This window comes from Cariama cristata, unplaced genomic scaffold, assembly GCF_000690535.1.
Source record: "Cariama cristata isolate BGI_N322 unplaced genomic scaffold, ASM69053v1 scaffold16819, whole genome shotgun sequence".
Taxonomy (NCBI): Eukaryota; Metazoa; Chordata; class Aves; order Cariamiformes; family Cariamidae; genus Cariama; species Cariama cristata.
This window is the reverse complement of record NW_009637573.1, coordinates 1-11,970: the sequence shown is the minus strand read 5'-3', so window position 1 is coordinate 11,970 and position 11,970 is coordinate 1. Positions and strand designations below refer to the sequence as shown.

General features: G+C 38.6%; 1 protein-coding gene across 1 annotated transcript; it reads right to left on the bottom strand.

Moving 5' to 3' along the window:
* Nucleotides 1–933: 933 nt before the first annotated feature.
* Nucleotides 934–11,513, bottom strand: KDM1A (lysine (K)-specific demethylase 1A; the record flags this gene model as incomplete). Its single annotated transcript, XM_009708396.1, has 5 exons — nt 934–1,278; nt 2,432–2,578; nt 6,164–6,291; nt 10,765–10,879; nt 11,326–11,513. Coding segments are annotated over 5 exons (764 nt in total), but the record flags the coding sequence as incomplete, so codon positions are not given.
* Nucleotides 11,514–11,970: the final 457 nt, after the last annotated feature.

The window sequence follows — 11,970 nt, the reverse complement described above, 5'->3', positions numbered from 1 at the left end:
CTGTGTGAACAGACACCATGTTTAGATGAGATAGTAATAAACCATAGAAAGAGGATGAGAAAAGTTGGAAGAAATAAGAAAAGTCTAATGCTAAATGGAGAAAGGAGGAGAGGGGAAAAAGGACCTGAATGTTTAAATAAGACTGCTCTGTCCAATGAAAGGAAGGCTCTATGCACTTAGTAAGAAGGAAAATATTTGGAAAAGCAGCCAAACCAAAATGATTTTCAGAAGCACAATTGCAGCTGCAACATCATCTCATCAACCTAGCAGAAATGAAATCTACAGGTACACAGAGTGCCTACCTGCAGCGTGCAGAAGAGATTAGGTCCTTCAGCTAACTTACTGTCCAAACAACCCTGTTTCTATATAAACAAATACAAATAGTTTTTCTAGTTTTTAACTTACAAATATCCAATTCTGATGATTTCTTTTGTTGAAAGTATTTAATAAAACAGTATGCTTAGCACGGTCTTGGTAATACCAGCTTTCTTTCTAAAACAGGATGCATATGGTGTGGCAGTCAATGGACCATTTTGGAAGGGTGTGATTTGCTGTTACTGGTAGGTAAATAACAGTTGCAACAAATTCTCAAATGCCAGATTGGTCAAAAAATATTATTCTTCAAAACAAAACAATAAAAAAAAATAAAAAAACCTCAACCACTGAGAAGTTTACATAAATTCTACACTAAGCTACTATTTGTAGCAAACAGCTTCTAGAGGGCCTTTGCAATTACCAAATTGTAAATACACATATAGATAGAAAAAACAACCTAAAAAGGCTTCCAGCTATAAGTTTGACTTTCAAAAAGTATCTGCAGAGTCAAAAAAGTCCCTGACCAGCTTGGTAGTAGTAAAAGATTCTGTGTACGTTGACACTTCAAATAGCTGTAAAAGATTTTGTAAAAGGATGCCAAGCCAAAGGTTAGGTACATTTTTATAAGGCCATTCTAAAGGAAGTATTATACAGTAACTCCTGGCTGAGTCCTTTCAGCAGATACTGTTACAGACTACACGAATATCTTCATCCCAAAGAGTCCACAACAGCAGCACTGTGGTCTTGTCACTCCTCTTCTGATACCTTCTACTTTTCTTACATGCTTGTAGCTTGTTGTTGGGGGACCCCAGGTGTAGGCTGGCGAGGCAAAGTATACATGGCCCCAAGAAATTGGTCTGCAATGCGACCGGCTTCTCTCAGTCCACTCAGTAAAGCACCATGAACAGTTGCAGGATAGTTGCGAATTGTATGTTCTCCCGCAAAAAACAGGCGAGGAACAGGCTGAGGGGAACAGAGAACACTGTTAAGGTTTGCTCATGTTCTTTCAGATTCTGCAGCAAATAGATACTTTAAGAATGTTAAAAGTCCTCTAATCGCATCACAGTCTCCATTAACATGAAAGTGGTACATATAAAATAGGCTATATTAAAAATATTTTAACCTGTACTACAAATTACCAAGAAAATCTTTATACACAACTTTCATTTCACAGGAGGGTTTCATGTTTGTAATGACTGCAATACGAGGAAGTATTTTCCAATTATTTGCCAGTATCTTTGTTTTAATACAAAGATAATAAAGCTCTACTTGAAAAACAATACTTTCAGAACCAGATAAGCAGGAGAGATTAATGTCCCCAGCTGTATAGCAAAAAAAGCATATGAATGTTGTCTCTACAACTCTACAGCCAAACTGTTAAGCATATTTAAGAAGGACGACAGTTTCTGATCCTGGGAGATGAAGTCTAGCACAGCAAGCAAACAAAAACTTAAACAATTCACTTAAGTTAGCAGTTTCTATTTAAACTGAGGCCTAAAACAACTATTCACAGTGTCATAAGAAGTAGGAGAAAACCGGACTTTCATATATTATGCTCTGCAGGGAATCATTTTATCCATAGCTATGTTTATTAATAACTTGAATCACTAGGAAAAGAACCTAAATACAGCCAAAGCCATACACCCTTCTCTGTTAGTGCTTTCAGAATGGCTATTGGTTTCAAAACTTCATTCTCTCAAAGTGAACTGAAGAATACTTATGCCTTCATTGTGTTCACTCCCAATTTGAGAGAGATCTTTTGATTCCTGTTTCTCTCACTCTGGCATTCAACTTCTTTCAAATCACTGCAACTCACTTAAATATGGTGATGGACAACATAAATACGGAGTATGAAACACAGTAAATATATAATAATACTCTGTTCAGACATTACCAAATTGACTTTCTGAATAAAACCACTCTTTTTCTAGTAAACAAATAACACCAAATCTGGGAAGGCAGAATTCATGCATGGAAAACTGAATTATTTTACAAGTTCTAATAATTAATCAGAATATGCAAGTTATCTAAACTTGTGTTTAGATATGTACGCATATTACTTAGAAAAACCTCAAAGCAGAATGATTTTTCTAAGAACAACTGAGACATCTCTCACCTGAGGAGCACCTGGAATGGCTGGCCCTGGAGTAATTGGCTGAGCCATCAGATCATAGTCATTTCCAGAAGATCCAGCTGCTACATAGGAGTATGATCCCCGGGCCCATGGGTCCGCACGCCAGCGGGACACCACAGTCTCTTTAGGCTGAGACAAGACAGAAACTTTAGTTGTTGACACAGTGCAAGTTCAGCAGTTAGTGTAAAATACAAAAGATGCAAATTGCAAGAATAAAATACACAAAGTCCTTAGACTAATGTTAATGGTGGAACTCTGAGTTAACACATACTAAGGTAAATAACTTGTCTTTCCAATATATTACCAGAACCTACTTCACATAGCTTCTGCATTGGAACTCAGACTTTGTAGTCAGCTGTACATGCACACTGTGTACTGTTTGCTCTGTTTCTTCTCCTATTATCAACATAACGACAATGTACACTTCTTGCTCCTTTACTTTCTTTCAGTCACAGCTCACCTAAGTATCTTTTCTGATATGGCTATGATATAGGCCTATATGAGGTCTGTAACTCATCTGGGAAAACTACCGCATGAAGGACACCTGCACAAACACCTATATGTCTCCAATCCTTGGTTTGCCAAGGTTATTGTCATGATGAAAGACTTGCATCTTTCAGTGGAAATAGTGACAGCATCACTACGCTTCAAACCGGTATCACTCTAAGGTGTAAGAGCAGTGAAGAGAATATGGGACATCTTCATAAACTTGCAGACATAACGTTGAAAAGTAATGGGTGTGAATCTTAAAAGAGCACGGACTGTGTCCAGATGCATAACTGAGTTTTAACAGGAATCATAACCTGTAAACATGCAAAAGTCAAGACAAGAATCTCATCTCCTCTCCTTGGGCATGAAGATATTTCATGGAATTGTTTCTACTTGAACAGAACTTCCCACAAAAGAAGAGCAAGGGGCTCTGTCTAGCAAGAGTGTTATCCACAAACCAGTTCAGTTCAGCAGGCACCATACTACATCATGGCAAGGGAAGTCTCCTGGACCCCAACACCAACATATCTGAGATAATACCTCTGAGGTTGGCCTCAGTTGGACTGTACTTGATGCCTTCTGCTGAGTCTGTGGAAAGGCCACAAAGGACTGGGGCCATGTTCCAAGGTGTAAGACATCACTGGGGGTTGAAGACTACATTTCCCAATATGGTCTGATGACTTACTTGAGAAAATTCCTCACCTCAATTTTCAGCACTTTTTTATCCAACAGGTAAGAAACTGAGTGATGAGCCAGTCCTCATATATTGACTGCTTCTTGAGGAAAAAGAACATATTTCCATCCTTGTTGGATGGAGACCACGATGATGGCACTGTATGTTATCACACGTATATCTGACAAAGAAAACTTTGAGGCATTTCATAGTTTTCTTAATTCTCTCTAGTAATCATATGAAGCACTGCAGTCTAACAGGGGATAAAGCCAGACAGAAATTTTACTTCATTGAGGTAGTTTTGAAGGTATGGCTAACCCAGACACAACTGTAGAGCAGAATACCAAAGTATCAGTTCCCCCGCACTGAGACTGCACCAGTCCAAACAGCAACTGCGGTGTTCATGTGCCCACACCCCTACACATGTGGGTACAAGTCAACTTTTATTTTCATCCTGACAAGCAAATGCTGTAATTAGGCTTCTCTGTGAACAGGAAGAAGTATGGTTAAGAGGATAAAGCATGTACTACAACAGAAATGGTACAAAACTGGAATCCTACTCTACATGAAGGACATGAAGCTTGCAGAGGTTAGCTGCACAGCAAGGTTGAAAAAGCTTCCAAGTGTTGAAGGACAGCAGGGGAAAAAAGTGGTTTTATCTATCTTCAGGAAATGAAAACCAAACCAGGAGGAGAAAATAAGACAGTAACAAGAAGCAGCACAGGAATGAGGAGGATGGCTCACATTTCAGTTAAGTGTTGCTTTTGTTTAACTCTTCTACCTCCCTGTTTTGGATAGATAAAAGGAACTGCACTTGCACAGCAAGCTCCACTTCATATATAGTTGTTCATCCAACAGAACAGATGAGAGTGCAGTTTATCCAGACTGATGAACAGCTGTCCAGAAGACAGCCTCCAGCAAATCTCCCTATAAGTCCTCACAGTACGTAAGCACCTGAACTGTGAATATAATAAAATAGAGACTCACTTAGAGATCTCGCAACCAAGAACTGCTTTCTCCTTTGAATGACTGTCCAGATATAGAGTCATTACATAACAGGGGATTATCAGTTAATGCACTGAAACATTTTAAAAGTTCAAATAAGTTCTCCAAATTTGATGTTTATCTACACTAGAATCCACATTTCTCAAGATTCTGCAATTTGCTAGTGTGTGTTTTTTTCACTTGAAAACCCTACTAGACAGCAGCCACAGTAAAACACTTTGCTGTTGGTTCACTCTAGAGTGATTTCTACATACTACATGATTTCTACAGCACCAGCAGACAGAAGGGTCTCAAAGCTCCTCTCAGAGAGAGATCTCATTAGGAAGTGAAATTGTCCGCTGAAAGTTCAGAGGAGCAGCTGTGGATTTATCAGAAAGGCAAGCCTAGAGTTTCCTTCTCTTCTGCTCTCCAGTCCGAGACGTAAAATTCAAGTGATTGAGCACTTCCAAAATACGAGATTCACTCAATAACTAAAAATCCGTGCTTACAGTCAGCTGTGAGGATTTGTCCATCATATAGAAAGCAGTAAAATACTGGGGATGATAAAGCCATGTTCAAGAAGAGCTCTACAACTATTCTACAATAAAGACAACGAAGTGAATTTATTCCTCACATGAAATAGCAAGCAAGTAAACAGCCCAATTTACACCCAGCCAAATGCTCAGAGAATACTGGTTTATTAAAGTTACCATGTATTTTTTCTATTACATTACTATACAGAAATCCCAGTGGAGGAGAGCTATTTATTTACAACCAATGCCATTTGTAAAGAACTGCTTCCACGCTGCCTGTTAGGAGAACAGACCAAGTATTCAACTAAGTCACACACACTGTAGGTTGAATAGCTGTAAGACTTTTCAAATCGATGTCCTAAGTATACAAGCTTCTTTTTTTTGAGGAATAGTTTTTTTCTAAACTCCCCCTTCACTAACCATTCCTTTTACACTTATTGTGCCTAAATAAATGTTGGCTAGCTGCACAGGGAACTGATGGAGATGAAAGACTGCCTTTACTCCCTTCCTCGCCCTTCAGTTATTTTCCAGCCAAACCAGCGTCCTTGTGGAGTTCACTGGTCAAGAACTTTTACTGTACTTTAGAGAAGGTGCAGAACATGGCAAGGAGTATCTAAGCAGTGCTGTCACTAGCCATGGACAGTTCTGCTGTAACCCCAGAAATGTAAAAGTACAAAATTAACTGAAGTATTTGACACTCTGGAAAAGCTAGAGTCTTGAACAATCTTCTAAACAATCTTCTCCAAAAACAACCCCCCAAAAAACTCCCAAACCAACCCAACCCCCCCAAAAAACCCCAAACCAATCCAACGCCCAAATAAACCCAAACCAACCCAACCCCCAAATAAACCCCCAAACCAAACCAACCTCCCAAAAAGACCCTCAAACCCACAAACAACCCTTCCTCCCAAAAACCCTTGAATGACCAAAAGGTAGTACATACACCAAACAGCTCAACATTGCAGCCAAGCTACTGCGAATTTTAGTATATTCTGAAATGCAGAGAAGGTACCCAAAGATGCTGTCTGTACTAACCTGTGGCACAGCACTGCTACCAAATATGCCTTTGAGGATGGCAAGGCACCGTCCAACAATGACATCATCACTAATATTTTCCATGATCCCTGCTGCTTCTCCTGCTACCAAGGCCAATAAAATTGGTGCTGCGGGGCATGGAGAAGAAGAGAGAAAAAACTGAGTTACTGAAACTGAACATTTTAATCGGACAAGGTGGACTTGAATAGGCATGGATCTGCAGCTAAGTCATGAGGTTAAAAACTAAATAAACTCAGCAAAAGTAGTCCTGAATCTTCCACCATCATGTTGAATTACCAAAAGGAAAATCAATTAATGTATGCTATGGTACTATCTAGAATTATCAAGAGAACTGATGTATTAAAAATTAAATACACACATTAGGAAGTACAGTACGCAGAAGAAAGGAAAGGTTTTCTTTAGTGAAGACATCACTTGTTTGACATAGAGTTTCCACTGGGATTTAACAGTCACCTGTGCTACATTTAATGGAACTCAATACCTTCCAAACAATCTAATTTAGGTACAATTAACATACAGTATGGTATGCTGGTAAGTACCTCACTCATACAAACTATGTAGATTTCTTCATTACCAACGCACATTCACATTAAATAATCTCAATGGAGTAGAAACTATGAACAGTAGAACAATATCCAGAAAAGCAGCAATTCTGAGAAGAATTCAGAAGTCAAATGGACAGATACCAAATAATTCAGCTGCCCATGTGATGCTGTGGTGAAGTGTGTTCATGTGATTACAGGATATACAAACAAATACATTAGGTCATTTTACCTCTGACCAAGTATGGCAAGACTACGCATACATCTTTGGTAGTCACAAATTCAAGGAAAATCTTAGGTAGGTATTGAAGAGCTACCAAAATAACGCAATGGCAAGAAACATTCATTTACAAGAACTGACTCAGACCCAAGCATGGTTGCTTAATGAAAACTCTCAGTTGATCTTTTTCCTCCTGGAGATATTTATGAACTCTTAAATTTAGCAAAGAAAATACTACAGCTAGAAACACGTGTCAAGCATATTGAAACAGGAAATAAAAGTCCTTGTTAAAATTCTGGCTTTAACTTTTGTACAGGTTTACAAAATGATTAGTGAATTCCTTATATCCTGGTATACATTCTCATCAAGTTACTGCTCTTTAAAGAAAACTGGCTGAAGTTCAGTTGCTATATACAGGCTGGAAGACCCACTTACATATTCTGGTTAAAAATGAAAGTCTTTGAAATTCTGAAGAAGTTAAGACTAGTAAGGCTGTTGTTATTACAAAGATAATTACACTACTCAAGATACAATTAAGACAATTCAATATGAGACTAGAAGCAGTTTACTGGAGAAAAAAAAAGATACAGGATTGCTCCTCCAGTTAAACTCCATTTTCTGAAAGATTAAGCCTAGTCTTTCAAACAATTGAAGGAAAGAACAAAAAACTGGTTTCCTATCATCCATAGGCATTTGGAATTTTTGTCATTTCAGCAGCAAAGGTTTTCCTAGTTTGCCATCCTTGGCACAATGAGATCCCTGAACTTTTCATCAATTATTCAGTCAGCATATTTTTTCTTGATGGAACAACTACATATTCAAAATGCAGCTTCTAGTGAATTTTTTCATGAAAACTTGTGTTTTGACAGCCTCAAAATATGTTTATGGAAATCCTGCCTTTCCAGGCATGAGACCTGGTTTTGTAAGCGTTTATCCAGATCTGAAAACGCTGCTATTCAGTCACCTAGATTAATTCAAAACTGTAACAGAAAGCCAGAAGGCTGTAGCAGAACAGTGACTATTTTGCTACGCAAATACAAAAGTGCTGCTCAGAAAAGCTTCTTGCATGATGAGCATATGCCATTGCTCCATAAAAAATTCTCTCCTTGAGGCAGTGCACTTTACTGAGCCTTGACAGCAAACAGCAAGCAGAGAACGTGGTTTAGCCAGAGTTTAGTGAGTAACCACAAAACTATGACAGAGAAAGGGCCTCATCTTTTTCATCACATCTCTAGGAAAAACAGAAGAGCCAGGCAAGAAAACAGACTGAAATGTTACTGGACTTCCAGAAAACACTGCACATTTCTGCTAGGAGTTCCTCTGCCCTGTGCTGATGGAGTCTCTTCATCTTAAACTGTGTCTACGTGGCTACAACAATAATCCAACAGCATGGCGGAGTAAAAGGCACCAACAGCACAGGCCAGCTGCTCCAGGACGTGCACAGTGTTCCTGAGGCTACAGGTTTTCTCAGCAGTCATTACCTGAACTAGACTTAAACCATTGGGAGGATTCCTGTCTGAGCTGCAACAGGTCACCCAACAGCAGTACAAACACACGCAGTCTTTTCATCCGAGTTTCACTCCATTCACCCATGTATCTTTAAATGCTTCTGAGACCCCAGTTGGTCTCTGCCAACACAAGACCTTTAAAGAACTTCCACAGAGTTAATACAGCATGTGCTGTGATATTTCTGTATTGGTTTTTTTGTTTTGTTTTGTTTCTGGATTAATAACGTTCTCCAATCTGTTCAGTTTAAATAGTCTCTGCCCAAAATGCTATGGCTACAGAAATACAGAATATGGACAGAAATAAGTAATAGCTTCACAGGTTCAGTCAGGTTGACTTTAATATTTCACAGTGTCATCACATTAATTGCCACCTAACTATCCATGAGAAATGGCAATTGATTTTTTTTATTTCAGGCATCTGACTTGTGCTTTAGCATAGGATTTTATTGCATTCCTATTTTATTTCTATGTGCTCTGCCTATTTTCATGAGAAGGAAGGTTTTGCATCTAGCAGCAAAACCTTTGCATGCGAGTATGGTCTTTCCATCTAAACCAAAACCCCAACACTACTTGTTAAGTATGCAATAGAGCCATCTTAAAGCTGCAAAAGCAGATACACAAACAGCTTTGTTATCCAAGGCTCATTACAAGTCTTATCAAACATTAACAATTAAATACTCCAGAAAGGCACCTTCCTTGCACAACAATTTTCTCCAGTTAAAAGCAAAATCTGGACTCCCCATGATAGAGTGGAAGAAAACTCACAGGTACTTTAAACAGCCATCTGCAAGAAAACTAACTCCTTTAATAGTGCTTACCGTATATACACCTTTGATTTTAGTAAGATAAATGGCAATGAAGAAAACCAGTATGCTTACTGAAAATACCTTCTGACGACCTCTTGTGGCAGATACCAGCTGCAGATAAAACAAAACTACTAATGGCAAATTCCAGCTGTAGGAATAGGTGGAGCAATACCTTTTCCTTACTTAAGCATTTTCTAAAGAGGTGTTCTAAAATTATCTGTCAGTCTCAAGACGAACAGTCTACAGTCACAGCTGCTTTGCTACTCAAAACAGGAAACAAGGTCACCTATTCAAGAAGTTTGAGATACCACAGCTTGCCTTTCCTCCAGGGCACACTGCATCTTAATCATATGATGGGCAATCCGCTCATCAAGCTGGAATGGTAATGCTCAGCAAAAGGAATGGAGCTGTAAAAGCCTCTAGTCTGCTCCACTGAAATCTGAGTGTTCAATACTATGTAAAGGCTGCGCTGCATCTCCCTGAGAAATCGAACCACAATAATCTACAACCACTGAGTGCTGCAAATCAGCCACATAAGACAACACACAAGTCAATAGTACCCCTTACATGTGAAAAAAAATGTAATTTATCTTGGTTAGTTCCCAGACACTTAAGTTTGAAATCATGGGCAGCAAAGTCACCTGTACCAGGAAGGACTTGAGGTCACAGATGAAAGGGGCTCATCCACAGTTATCAAATCATCCCAGATGAGACAGGCAGCCCTATGAAAGAGGTCTGGCTTCAAACTGTAAATTCAACTTCAAAAACATCTAGAAACCTGAGGTTTTCAAAACTAAGATTAAATTAGATGCCAGACCCATTTACATAAGACGCTTAGTGAAAGAAGGGAAGAGTTCAAACAATGTTCCAAGAGGCCAGAAAGAAACTCAAAGAGATTTATGAACTAAGAAACAGCTTTTAATTCAGAAACGCTGCAGAGACAAATCATCCTTTTCTTAGAGAACTCTCTCAATACATCCTCCTGACAAAGTAGGTAATCAAGACAACACTGCTCTTTGGCAAACAGAACACACCTTATTTGCTGTATTTCTGAAATACTATATAAACGTTATATTAGTTTTCTGGATTTTTTTCTTAATACAGCACAATAAAAATAAAAAAAGTTACGTTTTTCAGAATACCAGTGGCAACTAAATAGATACTTAATAGAAGCAACTGAGGTAACACTGAGTAAGTCACTGGACAACTTCACCAAGGTGCACGAAGTAGCCTATAAAAATGCAAGCGGTACCAGTAGATGGGTGGCAATGCAATTTAATTAACAGACAGCCTGAATTCAGCATTAGTAAACTCATACTCATCCATGTTCTGCCCTAATTTACTACAGAATTGTCTGCAATCAGTGGTGCTCTCTGCTTCCATTTGTCTTCCTACAAATACTATCTTCTTATCATATCCATATGTGAACACTAACAGCATTTTAAAAAGTGCTCTTTTCTACTCAAATAAGACGCTGGCAAAAGTAGACATGCATCACAGCTACCTTTGTACAGGTTCCAAAACAGGAAAAGTTCTCCTCTGCTTGCAGTAGTGCTACCAACATGACCAAATAAATTGACACTTGGATCCCAGAAGACACGATCAAAACACAACACAACCTAGAAACAAAAAGAATTAAGAGTTAGGAAGAGTGCACAGAAAAAATAAAAATAAAGACAATTACACTCATTGATGTTTATCACTGGAAAGGTCAAGAAAGGAAAATCTGGTGAATATATACTGCATATACGTAATATATAAAGGTGTATACCTACACTGCCTTCCATAGGTTAGTATGCTCTCACAGTTTACAAATTTGCTCGTAAACAAGCTACAGTAGATATATTGAGTTAACCTACTTCTGAAATTTAACTATTTAAAAATGGTGTGGGAAATAGAGAAAAGGTCCTTACAGTTCTTCAGATAATTTTCCGGGTCAAATTCTAGCGAAATAGCAATGGAAAAAACGTTCTTCCTCTCATCCACCATACATATTCCATACACATTTCAGATTCTATCTATTGCAACCCCTGGTCTGCTGCAGTTCCCTCAATGACCAAGTTACCTTGTTAAGGTTGCCAAATCCCATACGCTGCACTGCAGAAGTTTTCCACTCAGGAAGAGGTGGCACAAACTGTACTGCTGGAGGCTGCTGTTTCAATACTCCCAAAGGAAGAGTACACAGCACAGCATCACATTTGTAAATGAAAGTCTGGCTAGTAGATCGAGTATTTACAGCTATCACTTCACAGCCTGGAAAGAGGAGAGAAAAACAATCATTTAACAGGCCAGGAGGCAAGAGCATTGGATTAAAAATTAAAGAAACTATCATAAAAACATATCCACATCAGAAAGCTTTTTGTTTATGGAGACAGCTTTACACTAACAATTACTTAACCTGTAGACAAGTGAATGTTACTGGTCACATAGCTCAATTCCAGAAAGTGTAATTTACACAGCATCTGAAAATGGTCATGCTGGGATAAGCCTAAAGGTTCATCTAGGTCAGTAAATGATATTTAAATATATGCATAAATAAATAGCAAGTAGAGAGTGAGCCTCTCATTGAGTCGCTCTCCCAGTTGATAGCTCCCCAAGCACAATGTTTTGAAGAACAACAAAAAGCTATATTCCTTCCATTTGTTTTGAATCAGTACTACATTAGTTTATGTTTCTAATACGAGATCTGGACAGGCTGGATCAATGGGCT